At 36.3% G+C, this 20,092-nt stretch overlaps 1 protein-coding gene across 4 annotated transcripts; it reads left to right on the forward strand.

Moving 5' to 3' along the window:
* The first annotated feature begins 1,835 nt into the window (after window positions 1-1,835).
* fhl1a (four and a half LIM domains 1a) lies at window positions 1,836-20,092 on the forward strand. 4 transcript variants are annotated; one of them, XM_087280322.1, is made up of 8 exons: window positions 1,836-2,210; window positions 2,454-2,649; window positions 3,057-3,132; window positions 14,908-15,089; window positions 16,737-16,914; window positions 17,029-17,198; window positions 18,496-18,682; window positions 19,519-20,092. In XM_087280322.1, the coding sequence occupies exons 2-8, from the start codon at window positions 2,629-2,631 to the stop codon at window positions 19,671-19,673; spliced, it is 969 nt and encodes a 322-aa protein (XP_087136448.1). In that variant the 5' UTR covers window positions 1,836-2,210; window positions 2,454-2,628; the 3' UTR covers window positions 19,674-20,092.

Here is a 20,092-nt window from a genome sequence, read left to right on the forward strand (position 1 = left end):
TGTTAAAAATGCACTTCAAACGTACTTGACACAAATTTTACATTCTGAGTAAAAAAAGCTTTTTAATTATAAACACAATTGACTTTAATGTTTAAAAAAATGTAAACTGACAACACTCCATTAACTATTTCTTTTTAAATTAAAATTACAGTCTTTGATGTTTCAAATTACACACACACACACACACACACACACACACACACACACACACACACACACACACACACACACACACACACACACACACACACACACACACACACACACAATTCACAAAAAAGGGAGGGGAAGGTCAGTTTTTGATCAGTTTTTCAATAGGCATATATAGTCATCTTTATCAGTCATAGAAAGATTTGATAGAAAAACTCAAACTCATAGAAAAACTTTCGTTTTTTGTAAAAAAAATTATGTTAATTTTATTTTAATGTAATTTGTTCAATATAAAACTAGTAAAACTTCTTTAATGGTTATAACTCTCAAAAAATAATAAAAAGTGTTTTCGTTACATGTGCATTTTAAAATATTGTTTATGTAACACGTATTGAAGGTTAAATAAAGAACTTAACACAGTTTATTGTTGCATCAATATTTCATTATTTTTATTGTTTGATTGATCTATATTTTGACTAGTGAAAAAAAAAAAATCCTTTTCCCACTTTTGTTTGCACATTTTAGTTAATGTCTTTACTGATTTCTCCACAGACACAGAGCAGCTCACTGTTGTTCACAGTCTGAGGATCAGGTAACATTCCTTTTATGGTCAGATGTGTTAACTAGAGCACATCCTCACTGAAATCACTTGATGCAGTCCAACTTTTACATCATCTTCTGAAAACAAAGCAGGACAAAAGTGATTTGTGGCAGTTTATGGGTGAATAAAACACTTTTCTCCAACCACATTCTAATTAAGCAGAAGCTTTTAAGTGATCTTTCCGAACAAACTGAACTTTACAGTAATTGTAATTGTATTTCCTGCATTTCTGCTGCACTGGATTATGGAGTCTAATATGTGGTGATTTTGCCTGTATTGGTGAAATTGTCAACAGTGAAAACTTAAGCACAACTTTTGAGGCTAAAAATATGATTAAAAAAAAAACATTTTCTGTCTGTCAGCTTCATGAGGACTGTCAGTAGTGTTTTTTTTTTATCTGAAAACTGCAGCAGAGACAAATATCCATTAATTTATTTTCCTTCAGCTTAACCCCTGTATTCATCAGGGGTCACCACAGTGGAATGAATCGCCGACTTATTCAGCATGTTTTACACAGCTGATGCCCTTCCAGCTGCAACCCAGTACTTGGAAAGACAAATATTATGACATGGCTAAGTGAACCATAATGGATAGACAATAATACATAGTCTCAATGTAAACAATCATTTCTCCTAATTAGGGATGGGGTGAATTTTAGTACTCATGAATTTTACTCAATGTGAATTTATTTTCGAAGGACAGTTTCTTTCACTGCCTTGGTTAGAAAAATCATTTTCAATATTATTTTTGGTCTTAAACAGGAGCGTTGCTGAACATCATGTGCTGACCACAGGCCCCAGTAAAAACTTTGAGTAACAGGATTGATTTCTATTATCTATTTATTCTGTTATTGCAGATGTGCTCAAATGATCAGATGTGATCATTAGGATAGTGTCTGATGGGGTTCGTTTAAAACAAATGGAAAATAAAGAAAGGTGATAAAAGTAAGGGGATCCTATGTAAGGGAAGGGTAGAGCTTTATGTCTGGCAACACCCCATGTCTGTAAAAATGCTGGTCTTTTATTAAACTATTTAAAAAAGGCTCCACATGCTTTTGTGTTTATTACTTTGCAGCTATTTGTTCATAGATAAAAAATGATTTTTCAAACCTCAAAACCATTAAAGTGCAGTTGCTTTTTAATTTTATTACATTAAAGCCTGTCAGTTTTTTTTGAGCAAATTTGATTAGCCTACATGTGAATGATTTACAGAAAACACCCCCTAATATCTAATTTGTTACAAATTCAGCCTGCCAAAAATCTTCAGACATATTTCGATCAATTTTAATGAAATAAGGAGGTATTTGACTATCAGAACTAAAAATGACTCAAATATAAAGTATATAAAAATTGTATTGACCAATCACATCAAAGAAGGCGGGGCTTCACTGTCCACCGTTAGATATTAGCAAACATTTCAACGTTTGTTTCGACGCAATTTAATGGTGGAATAACCTGAGGTAAAATGCTAGCAGCTAACGTAAATGTTGACAACTCTTTTAATTAGCAACATATACTGATTTGGCTACTGTGATGGAAGTTATTGGAAGTGTTCATCAAATTTCGCCGTATTGAAATTTTGGTCGAATCTAACTGAATGTGATGACACAAAACGACGTCGCCGTGTATGAATGTTTAACACGGTTATAGTATTTTAATGGATCAAAATATACACTCTTTTTTTTTTTTTTTTTCCAAAAAAGGTGTTTTTAGTGTCTACATGTGCGGGTGCCTTTACTCCACTGAAGAAAATGGCAGGACATATATAATGATAAACGTGTCTGTCTGCTGCTGGTGCCAGTTCCTGCATAGCGTCTGCTCTCCATGCCACTTAAGTTATGTCTTTAACCGCTTGGAGCATCTCCAGGAACTGTTGACATGGCTGGAGGTTGTTTAAAGGTGATGATATTTGTAGTCATGATGCCAAGTTAATTCCACCTCACTGTATCACAAGTGTTATACAAGAATGTGTTCAGCTCAGGTTCTTACAGAAACAAACTCTGTATCATTTATGAAAGCTTTGAAATCATCTTAGTGTTCTGTGTATTGTCTTTTCAGTCCACTGAACGTTTTTATATGTAACACACCTCATACATGTACTGTATATTTCTTTAAAATAAATGACTACTGAATGATAGTTTATCACAACCCGCTTCAATTGTTCTTATTTCCCAGTAGGCTTTTATGCCCAATTGGTTAAGCACAAAGAGTGAATTCCACTCTGATGTCATTGTTGATTTCAACTCAAGTATTTGGATCATATCCTGATTTTTTTTTTCTCACTCCCCCTTGTGGATCTTTTTAAGCCCGGTGATCCTGCAGACGAGGAGGAGACCATCTCTCATCACCACTGCAGACAGCTGCGACTCACACTGCTCAGTGGTAAGTGTCAACTAGGGATATTAGTAGATAAATGCATAAATGTCTTTTTTGAGGAATTCATTATATATGTATTTATTATAGCCAGTGATCATATGAAGCATCTTAAGACTGAATTCAAATGTTTATTGCAGTTTTTCCCCGGCTTGAATTAACTAACATGTAGAGTTAACTGACAGTATATATGTCATGTTTGGTTCATGAATTATGACAGTAAACAGCACAGAATTACCTTTTCTTAAACCTTCTTGTTTGATTTTTGTTATAGCTATGAGCTTGTGCACAATTAAATATTTTCCTTTTGTTCAAACAAGTTAAGTCTTCTCTTTAATCTATTCTCTAATTAATCTTTCTCTTGAGCAACACCTGTAAAATTATTTTATAGAGTACAAATGGTTTTAATTTGGGTAATGATCATGTTTAATGCAGTTGGTCCCATGTGGAGTGTTTTGATTGTCAGGAATGTTAATGGAAGTCTTATTGGGATTGTATTCCTTTAGGAACTCCTAAAGAGATGTGTAAGAGTCTGCTGAATAGACAAGTTAGTTTTATGTTGTTTTAAAATGTCATTTAATCTTTAAAATATTCAAATTTGCATTAAATTCTTATTAAGATTTTTTAAAGGTTTCTTAAAGATATTAATGTTTTAGTTTTTTTTAAATAAAGCATTAACAGTAATTATATTTTACCTTATTTTTTAATACTATGGTGTTTATTCTTGTGGAAAATTTTTCATTTTTTTATCTGACTCGCATCCTGTGTATCTTATCCATTGCATGCACATTACATCCTGTTCGTCTGCTTTTTTAACCTTAAAGCATCCAAAGTACCTCTACAGTCCGTTTGACTATAAAACAAAATCATTCTTCCATATAAGGACAAAGCATTTTTTTCCAGCTCTCACACCATATAATCACTTACTGCAGCATTTCAGCCTTCAGTTTTAACAGATGTGCTGTGATCCACTAGATGGCGTGTAAATGTCTAAAAGACAGCTTTAAAGTACATAGCATTGGACTGAGATCCTAAATAGGAAATGTGTTGCTGTGGTGAGAGATTGTGTGACTTAATTCTGTCCACTGGAGGCGCAGTTGAGCCGCTGCTGTGCTCTTCTGCTCTCCTATACCTATATCTGCTCTGCTCTCTTCAGCTGTGACCGGGCGAGGACATAAATGAACTCTACTAAGCCTACTGTATCATATTTGACTTCAAACCTTCAAAGTATCTAAATTCTGAATTGTGATCAGAAAACTAGTGGCACAAAATCTACATGTCTTCTTCTGAATGATAGTTCATTGATTGACAGTAAAAGGCCATGTCTCTAGGCTGATTTATGAGAATAACTTTTAAATTAATTATCTGATAATTAAACCAAAGCACTTTTATTTTATTTTTTTACATACAAATAGCATAAGCATTTGATTTTATTACCCTAAAACAACATCTTATTGGGAGATAAGATGTGACCTTAAGATTTATGTGGATTTTGTGTATGTAATCTGCTACAACTGTTAGAAACTTTAAATACAGTCTGTTTATAATTTAAAGGGATAGTTTACCTGACAAATAATTAAATTCTGTCATCGTTTACTCAGTCTTCTCTACTTCTTCAAATCCCATTTTTGTTCTGTTGAACAAAAAGGAAGATGTACTGAACAATATTGGAAAAACAGCCATTGACTTCCATAGTATTTTCTGTTCCAACCATGAGTGTCAATGGCTGCTTTATTCAACATTATTCAGTTCAATAAAAGAAATAAAATATAAAAGTTTAGGACAACTTGAGTGTAAAGGTGAGAGAAATGTTAATTTTGGGTGATCTATCACTTTAAGGCTTTATTTTATTAGCTATTAAACTATCAGCATCATCACCATATGTTGTTTTCTATGGCAACAACATGCAAAAGCACAATAAAATAAAAAACAAAGTTCATGAATTTCTAAATGTGCATTCACATTTATCTTCAGATATAATTCATGTTAATTAATTCAATAGTTTGGTTAAATATATCATTTTTTATTTGTCATGCTTCCAGAAATCAGGTTATGTTATATACCTGGGTATGTTTAAGGGTATGTAAAAACAGAGTTAAATTTCTGGGCAAGTATAGCCATATAGCAGGTTATGTTTCAGGTTTAGTTTATTTCTAGGCTATATATTTGTGTTTCTTACTATATTTTAAAAATGAATATCTTTTATTTGAGTAAAAATGAGTAAAACACACCTATTATTATTCATGTAAGTTTATTTATAATGTTATTTATTTAGCAAAATTTGTGGATATTTGTTGGATCAGCATTAATTTTTTTGTAGCAAGACACTTTCTATTAAATGACTGTTTCCATGACAACTCATGGTTTTGGCGTTCTGTTGATTAAGTTAATTAACAGAGAGTTCAGGGTTTAGCAGATGGTAAGTTAATTTTGCTTTCTGGAATACACCTCTTTTATTCATTTAAACTATGCTTTTATTTGATACGTTTTAGAAAATAGGACGGTTAAGGCTATCAAATAAACAAGATAACAACAATATACTCGTTCTTCATATTGAGGAGTCCTGTAAAAGTGCTGAAAGGGAAGTGCAAAAAAACTGTAGTGTGAAGTAAAAAAAAGTATTGAGGATGTGATCTGAAAAAGGATGTTAGCTTCAAAACTTCATTTGTACAGTTAATCTGGCCCACAACAGCCGAAGATTTGCCATACATTTAAGAAGCATTGATGCAAAATGTTGACTTCAAATGAGCTCTACTGAGTTAACATGTTCGTGGTCAATGTGATGGAAAGCGCCAGTATGCTGACCTTCACATGGCTGACCGCACACATGTTGTCATGTCTTCTAACTGTGTGCGCTCTTATCAGATGAGTCACTCGTCTAGTTATAGTATTCTGATAAATTGAGTGGATTTATCTTTGTAATTGAGAGACTTTCAAGAAACATTCCTGGAAAATCTGAAAGTGGAGATTCCTATTTTGGGGAGTTCATTATTAATGGACTAATTTTAAAAGGTTACTGAGCAAATAAAGTAGAACTTGAGCAAAATCTCTGGTGGGAGTTAATCACTTTTATGAGCTGCAAAAGTGGTGTTGTTTCCCAGTCTTTATTCTTTCTTACCTCACATTCCTCAGTGAATTCATCATATTATTAGTTGGTTAAATCCAGATGGCCAAGAGTCTACCTCAAATGTTACTCCAACAATGAGCCATTCTTGGGTGGATTGCTCACACTTTAATACCTTCTTCATCTAGATTCGAATCCTCTTCACAAGTAGTTTCTTCTGTTCGGTGGTCTGCAGATTCATGCAGCAAGCTGCAGCTGTGATTTGCTGTCTAGCAGTGTTTAGATAAGAGATGAGAGGGGTTTGTTTTAGTGGATGATGCCAGGTGCTCTGGGCAGGGCTATTTCAGGCCTCAGAGTCTTAGTAGAGGACAGGTGGGTCTGTTTCCATTGTCCATCATGACTCAGACTGACCACCAGTGAGTCATTTTATAGATATTTCATCCAGACAAACAATAGCAACCTTTTCTTCACATAACCACTGGGCAGACGGGAATTAAACTGTTGATGAAATAGTTTAGTTTGGTTTGAAAAATTCTTCTTAAAAAAAATCACTCTTAGCCAAATGTCGAATTCCCAAAAGTTTCCTTGACTTTCACTGGCAAAAAGCTGAATTTCCTTGGCCTATAATAAACTGAGAAACAAGGAGCTCTTGTGCTTTGCCTTTATACTGTTTGTGCTTGAATATATTTGCATTAATTTAATAGTCATTATGAGAGTAACAATGGGCAATTCACCTTAAATTTGGAAAAGAAATTAAGAAAACAAACAAAAAGAAAGAAAGGAAAGCGCCCAGTCTAATTTTGTGCACCCAGTGGCCATTTTGTAGCCAAAGCATTTCAAAATGTACATTTTCCAGGGATGTTTAAATATATTACAAAAAAGATCAAAAATAAGTGTAATAAAATTGTAATAATACACGTATACATGTTTTTATCCATTAAGTGGAGCCAGTAGTGACTTGCAGATGATAAGTGGGAAGGAAATAAAATGGCACTAAAAAATAGCCTAACAATGTAATGAAAAAACATGACACAGTATCCGCTTGTTAAGTCATGACGTATCGGTGACATATGAAATACTGGGTCCAAGCTGCTACTCATTCAAATTTAGAAAATGTTTGTTTATGATCACTCTTCAGTCGTATCACACATTAAAGAGAATTTGAAATCAAATCATGGTGTACACAACAGTCTCTGGACTTGCTGCATCACAGACATCCACATTTTAACAATTTTTAAAGAAACGTATTTCTTTCTGGAGTTTGTATATTAAGCATATATATTCTGATCCTTATTATCATTATTTTTTAAGTATTACATCGCTTTGTAAACGTTTATTATTACCATTTGTTGAGTCTCCCTATACAGTTTTATAGAGCGCCTGGACGCAGCCGCTTCACGTGGTCACACTTAACAAGTGGATCAAAAAAACATAATAATTTTGATACATGAAAACTAAAGAATCCGAAATGCCTGATATTCCATGATTTGTACAAAAAAATCAATTGTAATGACCGGAATAGACCTTTTGAAAAGCATGATCTGTGGGAACCCTGTCATTGTTCGCTTGCCAGTACTGATTCCAACTCAAACCAACAGTTTTCAACAGGTGTTTAACAGATTATATTGCTATCAGAAAAAACAGATCTGTTCTCTGAGTCATTTCCATTAACATTCATATGTACTGTAGACTGCACAAAATAAATACTTGTGATCCGATTAAGAAAATTGCATCTCAATACCAGGAGGAAACAGGACTATCATGGCCAAAGTATACAAGTTTAAAACATTTAGATCTCATTTACACCTGGATTTAATGTCGATGTTGGGTCAAATTCAACCATTGGAATAAAAAGTGTAATTTAAATTTAATTAAAAATAATAATCCAATGTTGGGTTTGTCCATATTTGACCCAACATTGGGTTACAACTTACTGGAATATACTCTGATTAACTGTTTTTTAATTTGCAGTTGCAAAGTTACTATACATTCACTTGTATATTGTAGACATTCAAAAGTCCTGCAGTGTTTGAGTTCAGACTGGAGTCCTTTCATGGAAATCATTTATAGATTTCACTCAGCTCTGCATAATTAATTATCTCTAGTCATTCGTATGTTTTGATTTAGTCATTCAAATTCATGAGCCACTACAAGAATCCTATAGCTGGTTCCAAATCAAGCATAGTTTTCCTCATACATCACAATCTTTAGGAATAAGTTGAGAAATAAGAAAAGCTCCACACTCTGTTGTATTATAAACATGGTTTGGCGTAGATGGAGAAACGGCTGTTTTATAGAGTCAAACTGAGTATCAAAGGCATCTGAGGACAGTTGCACTTTAGTGTCCTCCAAAAAGCCCTCAGAGAAGCAATTTAAGAAGCTTTTACTGTCTTCTTTTCTCTGCTTTCTAATTTTTATTGCAATGATTGTTTAATCAGACAAGCCAATAGCAACACAAAGTTTACTTGGCAAAGTAAGGACTGATAAACAAAGTTGTTCTAGCTGTGGTGCCATGTACTTTTACTAATCCATTTCAGAATGAACACAAGCTTCTCCAATATGAAGATCAGATTCCTTTATTCTGCTCTCTGATGTCACAAGCCAAGAATTCAGATGAATTTAGTTCTCTCCGGCTCCCTCCCCTTCACTTATCTTTTGCAGCACAGCCTAACATGGAGTGGGCAGCTGATGCTTTGGGTGGGATTACTGGGTTTGTGAGGACAGGCCATGATGGGTGTGGTGGGCAACTGGGGGGCAGGTTTTAAAGGGCGGCTGGGGTAGTACTGTATATATGACAAATACTTTCAAAAGAAGAGTGGAGTTCTCCTGTAACTCTTTGGCTATACTTGGTATCCTCTCTCAATCCATCCTTCCATCTCTTTCACTTCTGCAAGGCTTTCCGTTTTTCCAGATAGCAGACATGAGCTACTACAGGCACTCAGGTAAAGATGCACAGCATGAAGATTGATGGATCAGCCAGTGGATTCTCTTGGCACTTGCATTTGTTTTTTTAATCAGCCTTATTGTATTTGGTTCAGCTGAGATCCAAAGACTGATCAGTAGGATTGTTCTAAAATAATTTCTATTATTTAGCTGTAAAGCATAGCATTTGTCAAAAGAGGCAGTAAAGGTATTTGTAATCACATTTCTGTCTCAACTAAACGATAAATTTAGTTTTTCATGAAAATAGTAATAGGTAAAACCATTTTTATATGTATATTATTGAGAAATGCACAAAATCAACATGTCAGAAGGCTGCTTAAAAAAATCAGCTTTAGAAATAAATGACATTTTTATATCTATAAAATATTCCAAAAAAATATAAGATTTAAAAACTGTATCAGAATTTCTGTTTTCAACAAATCAATGCAGCCAGTGTAAATATATGTTGGGATTTAGTTAACAGAAAGGGCTTTCTAATATACCCTGATGCAAATTGTACTTTATAAAAGTGGTGTCAGTGTTTTATTTTAATTTTGAGAGGATTCGGCATTGTAATTCCAGTATAGATAAATACCAATCTTATTTGAGAGCTTGTGCAAAATAGATAATAAAATAGATGCTATGTTAATCACAGGCAGGCAAGCACATCTTTGTCTGTATAGTCACTATAATGCTGAGTTTAAGTATATTTGTATGTGATCTCAATCTTGTCAGGCATGGGCTGGTAGAAGATTTTGATGGTATGATGGATAAAAAATATAGTATTTTGATTACTGCTCCAAAATATGTTTTTTTTTTAAATGTCAGGGGGGAAAAACAACAACCCCCTTTGAACACAATATATATTTTATTTGAAGAAACATTTATAATATTTTGGAACAGTAAACATTTCAGGCTAAATAACTGCAATAAATCGTTGACTTCTGCTGTCTTCATTAGTTTCAAAACCAGATTTCTTTACAACTTGAAAAGGCATCCCTGGAAATCTTTCTTTTCTTTGCATATAAATTAAGCCACTGCACTGTTCAGGTCTATAGCATGCTTGGCTGTAGGTGTACGAGAGATTTGCTTTAAAATTTTTCCTGAATCGCGTGCTGACCAGCTTTTGATGTGGAGGGTTCTTTTCTGCTGGAAATACAGTTGCACTAAAAAAACTAATAGTCGTAAAAAAAACACACACACGCACGCACGCACGCACGCACGCACGCACGCACGCACGCACGCACGCACGCACGCACGCACACACACACACACACACACACAGCCAGCCAGCCAGCCAGCCAGCCAGCCAGCCAGCCAGCCAGCCAGCCAGCCAGCCTGATCTCACGACAAAATGTAACTATTTTACGTTTTGTCAGTTTAGTGGCTAATTTGTTTGAAATTGTACAACTTCAGTCGAATGAAAATGTACAATTTTAAAAAGGAGGCATGGCACCCAAGCCACCCCCACCCCCGCCGCACCCCTAAACCCAACCGTCATTGGGAGATGAGCAAATCATACTAATTTGTACGAATGAGATGTACAAATTCATACGAATTAGCCATTAAATAAAAAAGTTATGAATTGCCACAAGATTGTGTTGATACTGTTGGAATGGTACAACGGAAAATTTTAGCAGTTTTAAAAATGACGTCCAAACCACGGTAAACCTTAAAACTGGTTATTGTCCCATGTGTAATCTTGTCCAAATATCAATTGAGCTAATTCCTTAATTCTGCATCATTTCCCCTCTTATTTGGCCTGCATTTGCTACTGTCAAATATAGCCATCTCAATCAATGTTTGCTTTAACGTGGACATGCTCTCTTCGGTTTCTGTTCTCCGTATGGCTGAATTTGATCTCGCGGTGACCTTTCTAAACAGCATTTGCTCTTCGCTTTGGGACAAAGAGGTCCGTTTGATAACACTGACAGAGCTGGCTAAAAATGAACAGCTGATGGACGCTCTCCCAAAAGGCTTAGGGGATTGAGCATGCTGGTCAGGTCAGGATGATTATTTAGTTTACAGAAGCCACAACACCGCTCCTGTATAGAGGAGAATTCAGCTAAAAAAAACGAACTGAGCTCAGACATATTTGGTATAGTATAGCAGTGGACAACACGGTGGCCAAGTGGGTAGCACTGCCACCTCACAGCAAAAAGGTCGCTGGTTCAAGTCCCAGCTGGGTCAGTTGGCATCTTTGTGTGGAGATTGCAAGTTCTCTCCATGTTCGCTTGGGTTTCCTTCAGGTCATGAGGTATAGGTGAATTTAATAAACAAAATTTGTATGTGTTTAAATGAGTGTGTATGAGTGTTTCCCAGTACTGGATTGCAGCTGGAAGGCCATCCACTGTGTAAAACATATGCTGGATAAGATGGAGGTAGATTCCGCTGTGGCGACTCCTGATGAATAAAGGGACTAAGGTGAAGGATAATGAACAAATTATTAAATATAAAGGAACTATGCATATAAATGTTTACTCCATCTAAGATCGTCAGCGTGAAAGAACATTAGAGGAAAGTTTTAGCTGAAAATGTGATTCATATAATGCAAGTCAATGGCTACCAGCACTTTAAAAGAGTAAATAAAATCACATGCAGGTAAGAGGAAACAAATACCTGTGATTGATGATCATACATTGAGGTAAAGTGATGTGAAACTGAACTCTAGTTTCGATATATCTTTCATAAAGACTCAAATACTCTTGAGTAGGACAGTCTGGAGCGTCTTAACGCATTATAACATATGGAGAAGCCAAACTCACATAAGATGAGGCTGTTTGTTTATGATGGAGAGGGAGCATGTGTGTTCATATCATCAGTGATGTTTATTTGTGCTATTCCTAGATGCTGCAATCTCTATACAAAAGTATTATTATGAGATGATGACTGTCAAAGTTTTATGAAATCACCACAGATCATATTTTTTGCTTTAAAAGTAAAACTATACGTCTAATTATTCTGATCGGTTTTGTGTTAAACAACAAGGACATTGCTGCCTTAATAAAATGTGTCAAATTTAATAAACGTAGCCACAACCACGGCTATATTTCCTAAAGGGCAAACAATAGGCGCATTGAACTGGGAAGAATGAGCCTGTACTTCTAAAAATACATTTTCACTTATCAACAGCCAGAAAATGCGGTGCTGGCGCTATCAGGGATGAAGTGTTTGTGGCCACATCTGTGGGGAGATTTGGCCTCTGTATTTTCAAGCAGCTTTGCTAAGTTGTTTGGCATGTGGTTGCTAAGCTGTGTTTACAACAGATCCTGAGGTGTAGACAAAACATTTACCGTCCTAATATCTGACAGCCCAGGAGACGCTGCTTCAAGTAAATAATATCAGTGAGTCAGAACTATACACATGCTAATGAAATGCTAAGTGCAACACTTTCTATGGTACCACACGTGACCTTTTCATTATTCCAAGAGTATCTCCATCCACCTTAAACAGTCTGTAATTGAAACAGAAAATGCCAATTACTTTGACCATTTAGATGCTTCGCCGCGTCTTAAAGGGATAGTTCACCAAAAAATTAAAATTCTACTAAAAAGTACTTATCCTCTCCTTGTTCCAAACCAGTTTAAGTTTCTTCTGTTGAACATAAGGATACACAGGAAGCCCCTTGATTGCAATAGTATTGTCTGTTGCTACTATGGATGTCAATGGCTGATTTTGTGTTAGCATAAAAGGTAAGAACCACCTGTGAGAAAACTTTTTTTTGTGAACTATGCTGAATTCCTACAAAAAAATTTGACTTTTTAGTAGACTAATTATTATTACGTTATACTGACCCCTTGTGGTGACTTTATTATATTGTAGTGGAATCGCAGTATTACAGATAGGTAGAACATCCTGTTCATTCATTCATTTTCCTTCAGCTTAGTCCCTTTAATCATCAGGGGTCACCACAGCCGAATAAACCACCAACTTATCCAGCATATGTTTTACACAGTGGATGCCCTTCCAGCTGCAACCCAGTATTGGGAAACATCCATACCCCCTCATACACTTCGACCAATTTAGCTTGCCCAATTCATCATTAGCGCAAGTCTTTGGACTGTGGGGGAAACCGGAGCACTCGGAGGAAACCCACGCCAACACAGGAAAAACACACAGCAAACTCCACACAGAAATGACAACTGACCCAGCTGGGACTCGAACGAGTGACCTTCTTCCTGTGAGGTGACAGTGCTAACCACTAAGCCACGGTGTCACCCCAGAACATCCTCTGTATATAACTGATAAAAATGTATTTCAGATGGTCTTTCAAATAAATTGGATTTAGTTTTTTTTTATTTTAGTGTTGATGAAATGGTAAACCTGGCACACACACACCATCTTACATTTGAAATGTTTTATACAACACACACTGTTTTATTTTCTTATAACTCACATTTTAAATGACCTCATTTCTCAAAGCATTCCTTGATGAACCCAGCTTTCTAAAGTCCTCCTTTCTAAAAGCATACTTTGCTCTGATTGGTCACATGGCCCAATTCGCTGTAATTGTTTAACAGCTCAAAGCCAGTCCCTGGAGGGCTGCAGCTCTGCACCGTTTAGTTTCAATCCTGCTTTAACACACAAGAGCTGCAATCACACTAGAGTTTGTGTGTGCGAAATTCTGTAGTACGGCGCTGTGAAAAGGGGCGGGATTAAAGAAGATTATTAGACATTAAAAAAATCAAGCGATTGCTCCATGTTTTAAATCTGTCCAGAGAGGTCATGTTTTGATCTTTGATTGGTCTCACGCAGTCAAGTGATGCGATTTCGCAGGTCAGAGTTCACCATGCTTGAGCTTTGCACTGCAGCGAACTGCGAAACTTAACACATGACCCTGCGTTTCCGGTCTGACGCATTCGTGTGCGTATGAATGTAAGTCTATGGGAGGAAAAGCCCAGTGTGACTGCAGCTTCACCTGTAGGTTTCAAACAAGCCTGAATGACTCAATTAGTTTGATCAGGTGTGTTTAATTAGAGTTGACACTAAACTGTGCAGAGTAGGGGCCCTCCAGGACCAGTGTTCTGAAGATTTGAGCTCCAACTTGCTTTAACACACCTGCAAGGAGGTTTTAAGAAAGCCTAGTAAGAGCTTAATTAGCCCAGGTGTGTGATTGGAGTTGGAACTAAACTTTGCAGGACACCGGACCTTCAGGACAGAGTTTGGACACCCTTGATCTACAGCTTACAGCAGGGGTGTCCAAACTTGGTCCTGAAGAGCCGTTGTCCTGCAGATTTTAGCTTCAACTTGCCTCAACACACCTGCAAGGATGCTTCTAGAAAGCCTAGTAAGAGCTTGATTAGCTAGCCCAGGTGTATCTGATTGGGGTTGGAACTAAATTTTGCAGGACACCGGCCCTCCGGGACTGAGTTTGGGCATCCCTGATCTACAACTTACAGCGTGTGCTGGAAATTAAACAAACATTACCAGATCTACCCAAAGGGTTCCAATTCCCAGCAATTACAAACATGACATTGCAAAATGTAATTAGATCTCCTTACAGTTCTTTAGAGTATAAATATTATACAATTACAACGTTTTAGACCTTTTACATTCATAAAAAATCTAATCATTTTGTTTTCAAATAACTATTTCTGTTTTATAAAAACTGTATTTTTTTAAAGTGAAAGAAAAGTTAAAATAAAAAAGTTTCTTACTGAAGAGAAACATCATCAACATATAGCACTACATGAAAAAGCACAAATGAATCATTCTGTCTTGTTTATTGGCTCAATGATAATAATATCTTCATTTGTCAGAGGTCTTTGTGAAGTTTGCCCTTGTTTTTGTGTCTGCAGGTCCCCGCAGTTATCTGAGCTCCACCATGACTGAGCGCTTTGACTGCTTCTACTGCAGAGACAACCTGCAGGGCAAGAAGTACGTCAAGAAAGATGACAAGCCTGTGTGCGTGCGCTGCTTCGACAAGCTCTGCGCAAACACTTGTGCTGAATGCCGCAAACCCATCGGCGCTGATGCAAAGGTACGAGTCAAACGACAATAATCCTGCAATTACAGCAAATGTGTGATTCTGACTGCCACAGCAACCTGAACTCGGTTATAGACCATTGAAGGGATGTAAACGATAACAATAATGTATTTCCTCTTTTACATGTTTAATTTCTATAGCTTCCGTGAATCCAGAAAGAGCCACATATTGATAAAAAATGTTATGATGGCTGTTTCAACATGAAGATATAATTGAATTTCCTTTTGTTACAGTTATGAAATAGATCGACAACAAGCAGGAAATGTGCATAGGCCAATGACATCACCACATTGAAATATTTTGACAGGTTAAATGTAACTGTACAGATACACTGGGATTTTTAAGGGATAGTTCACTCACAAATGAAAATGTGCTGTCAGGCCTGTCAAGATGTACTCTGTGGGTGATTCTTTTTTTTTTTTTTTTTAAATAAAACTTTAAGGATTGTTTATAATTGGTGCAGTTCTTGGCGATTCATAACATAGCTAAATAGATCTTAAGATCCTTCTCATGTCATATAAAGCACAATTCTGCCCCGGTCTATATCTGTGAACTTATCTGGCCTTATAGTTTGTAGACCATTAAGGTCCAATGAGCAGTTTCTTTCGTCCGTCCCTCTGTCTTGCTGCAAATCAAAAGGTGATCAAGCTTTCTGTGTTGCGGCCCCAAGGCTCTGGATCAGTCTCCCTCGAAACATTAGGATTTCTCCATCATTGGATGCTTTTAAATCTAATTTAAAGACTTATTTTTACTCACTGCCTTTGAGTGATGCTTGCATGTTATTTCATGTCTGTATTTCAGTTATATACAGTTTCCATTTCTTATATTTTTAATAGAGCTTTATTTTTTCATATTTCATTCATTCATTGTTGTTAAGCACCGTGGATCAATTACAGTTGAGTAAATCTGTGCTCTATTAATAAAGTTTGCCTTGCCTTGCTTAGCTAAATCAAAGACATTTTGAGTGTAAAACAGGCAACAAAATTATTATCAGTGGCTCATAAATGAAACAGCACTCTTACTATTACTGTCATGGATTTAGGTCAGTCTGCAAGTTCTATATAGTGTTTTGGCTCTCTGTCCACATGACACCAGCATTGTAAGTGCCCTGAAACAAAATTATAGAGTGGAAAAATAACCATATATATTTTGGAAATGATAGTTACAGTACCATGTGACTAAGAGGAAGAACCCTGCACAGAGCTTAATAGAGCAGTGTTTGTGCAGCAGGCGCTGTTAACTTTATTAGCACTATTACAACAAAACCTGGTAAAGCTGGTCCATTTCCAAAATGCATCACTGTTCTGTTTACGTCTGTACTCAGCACATCTGGACATAAAGGCTCATCACTGCATTCTTCTGTGTTTGTTTACAGTGACACAAATATGTGTGCCATACACATTACATTGATTTAACTGAAATTTGCAGTTTCCATACACACACAGACATTTCTTGAAATGTGTGAAACTTTTTGAATCCGTAAGAGAAATAAAAACACAGTAGTTAGCATCTGAATGTCACATTAGTCTGAAAGAAATCAGCCATTACGTACAACATTAGTACATTCGATCAGCAGCCCTCTGTATAGTTTATAGTAATATTCTGACATAAAATCTTGACCTAAAAATGCTCTCTACCCAGGAACTGAACCATAAGAATCGCCACTGGCACGAGGGCTGCTTCCGCTGCGCCAAGTGCTACAAGCCGCTGGCCAACGAGCCCTTTCAAGCCAAGGACGATGGCAAAATCATGTGTGGGAAGTGTGGAGACCGTGACGGATCACCTCGCTGCCAGGGCTGCTACAAAGTCATCACTCCAGGTGTGTGTGTGTGTGTGTGTGTGTGAGACAAATGTTTTTTTTTTTTTTGACACAAAGTATCTCGAACACATGCAGGGTGTTGTAAATAACAGCCAAGCGTTTGTTTCTCTTTAGGATGTAAGAATGTGGAGTACAAGCATAAAGTCTGGCATGAAGAGTGCTTCACCTGCTTTGAGTGCAAGCAGCCTATCCGCACCCAGAGCTTCCTGACCAAGGGTGATGACATGTACTGCACTCCCTGCCACGAGAAGAAGTTTGCCAAGCACTGCGTTCGCTGCAAAGAGGTCAGTTAAGGATAAGAGGAATCTACTGTTAATACAGGCTCTCTGCAGATTTCACTAAATCAAACTGAAGACCATTATGAATGAATGCATGACCTGTATCACAATGTTGGTCTCATTTGTAGTCAAAATACAGCACATATTCGGACTAAACACCACAAAATTAAATGCTGTTAGAGGATTTCATGGAGTACACAGTAGTCAACATTTGAAGGGGTTCAAAACCTTTGATCAAAAACTATTGAACAACATCCATTCTTCTCTGATCCACTTCAAATGTTGAGTTTTAGGGTCTTGATTTGGCCAGTGACCCATATGTGTAGCCCTTATGGCGATGTCAACAATGGCATGGATTGCAGGGTATTCTACTGCTGAATACATTGTTTTGCTTGTTTATGCTTTGTAAACCATGAAAAACAGTGTGAAAGCTGATAAATCATATATGAATGGACTTGATAAGCAGGGAAAGGTGTAACATATTTCAAACTCAATTTAATAGGCTGTTTAGTTCTCTATTTGTCCAATTAATTGGTACAGGCCAAAACATGGAAATAATTGATCATTTTGAACAGAATAAGCAAAATGTGCAGGCTTCATTCATCACTTACATTCTCCTCTCCAACATGGAAGACTGATGAAGCCTTGTGAAAAAACCTATTAGATGTAGCATCAAACAGGAAAATTAGGATCAGTGGTCTCTTGCATAAACCCAGCCAACTATGTTAGTTACTATGTTACTGTCAAACTAAATGTAATCAGTCCCATTTTTGGATTAAAGTTAGCCAAATCAACCCATTGGTAACAATATGAAAATGGTACAAGTAGTTATAAATAAATATGGCTAACATTTTAAGACTAGTACAGTACTAAACGGTACAGGCCATTGCTAAATTATTTAAGAACTAGAGGATAATACTTTTTCTCAGTACTGGGTTGCAGCTGTAAGGGAATCCATTGTGTAAAACATGCAGATTAGTTAGCGGTTCATTCTGCTGTGGCGACCCCTAGTAAATACGGGACTAAGCCAAAGGAAAAGTAAAGAATGAACATAATACTTTGGTGAATATAAAGACTACATTTGCCCTGTAAAAAAATTATCAGTGAGAGAAACATAACATGGTTACTTACCCTAAAAAGTCATTTGCTGTCATCTGGAATAGTGATTTAACCTGTAGAAAGAGGCACTAAAAATGTCCAACACTAAATGGACAGTGTCAACGCTCTTGAACAATTCAATTAGTTGATCAGAACTAATGGGTCCTATCTGACATGTTCTGTTCTAATGTATCCTGATTATCAGGCCATTACCAGCGGTGGACTCACCTATCAGGACCAGCCCTGGCACTCCGAGTGCTTTGTGTGTCACACGTGCAAGAAGCCTCTGGCTGGAGCTCGCTTCACAGCCCATGAGGATCAGTTCTACTGTGTGGACTGTTATAAGAGCGATGTGGCCAAGAAGTGCTCTGGATGTCAAAATCCCATTACAGGTAAACAAATCTGTGCAGCTTCCCTTCTGTGGAACTAGTTATGTAACAGGGTTTCTGCATTTTTCACCAAGTTACATTTAAGACTTTAAGACATTTTTAAGACTATTATGAATGAACTGTAAGACTTTTACAGGGCTAAATGCTAACAATTTTTTTTTCAAATATCCCAGTTAGAAAATATTTTCACTAGACCTATCAAAAAATTATTACAATTGAATACATTAAATGATACAATAATAATAATCATGTTTAAATATTTTTTGATTAATTTTCATCAATTATATTCATTCTCAAACCCTATAACCCCTATCAAGAATAGAACAAAACATAGCTGTAGATTATTTGAGTCTACAATAATAATAATAATTAATAAAAAATATATGAGTCAGGTTAGTATCCTCCGTAGTAAATAAATGCAGAACTCTTAAGCAAATGTTACAATAAGGAAAGAAATTAAATGCTTTTTTTAAATAGAAAGATAAAAGTTAATGGTAACGTTAATGGCCAGATTGGGCAGCTTTACATGAACAAAGGAAAATTAAGACCGAATTAAGACTAAAAATAAAAGATTTAAGACCTACAACACAACATTTCAGTACATTTAAGACTTTTTAGGGACTAAAATGTAGTTTTTGAGATTTAAGACATTTTAAGACTTTTTAAGACCCCGCGGATCCCCTGTGTTAAAAGATCTTGGTAAAGATGAGCCATTATGCTCAGTTAAATCTACATTCTCCTAGAATAAGCATTTGTTGAAGTGAGCCATCAGACTAATTCTGAAACTGATAATTGCATTTATAATGGGAAATAAAATCCATATTCCGTTTGTGTTCCAGGATTTGGCAGAGGGACCAATGTGGTGAACTACGAGGACAAATCCTGGCATGAATACTGCTTTAACTGCAAGAAATGCTCCCTCTCCATGGCCCACAAGCGCTTCGTCATCAACGGAGAGGACATCTACTGCTCTGACTGCGCCAAGAAGCTGTGAGGCCTGATGGGATGCGATAAGGTTGATTAACAGAAGCAATTAAGATTGATCGAAAAACTAGCGAAGCTTTGAGTGTCCAACTAGAGAGAATCCAGTGAGGGTGTGTGTTCATTAATCACTGGAAGATTATTTTTATAGAGTGCTATATGCAGGGCTTTTATTATGCAAATCATATGAAATGGCAAGATTTAAGGCTTCAGTTAGTGCAAAGCTATGGCGAACCTGTGTGATGTTACAGAGTATGTAAAATGTAACAAATGTAAGGTTTTGAAATGATTTCATGTTGCTTTGTGGGGAAAAAACATTGTTTGATTGTTTTTGAATAATTCAATCGACTAACAACAACTCACAAAACACATTACACATCATACACACACACAAAACACAATAAACTCAAACAAACGAGCATGAAACAACAA

This window comes from Danio rerio, chromosome 14, assembly GCF_052040795.2.
Source record: "Danio rerio strain M-AB ecotype USA chromosome 14, GRCz13ab, whole genome shotgun sequence".
NCBI lineage: Eukaryota > Metazoa > Chordata > Actinopteri > Cypriniformes > Danionidae > Danio > Danio rerio.

What these genes read in the sequence shown, in the direction of transcription:
- fhl1a (XM_087280322.1), top strand. Translation starts at nt 2,629, where the DNA reads ATGGCTGGAGGTTGTTTAAAG. An exon ending in GCGACTCACACTGCTCAGTG is followed by an intron (nt 3,133 to 14,907) that starts GTAAGTGTCAAC and finishes TTGTGTCTGCAG; the next exon opens with GTCCCCGCAGTTATCTGAGC. An exon ending in ACTGCGTTCGCTGCAAAGAG is followed by an intron (nt 17,199 to 18,495) that starts GTCAGTTAAGGA and finishes CCTGATTATCAG; the next exon opens with GCCATTACCAGCGGTGGACT.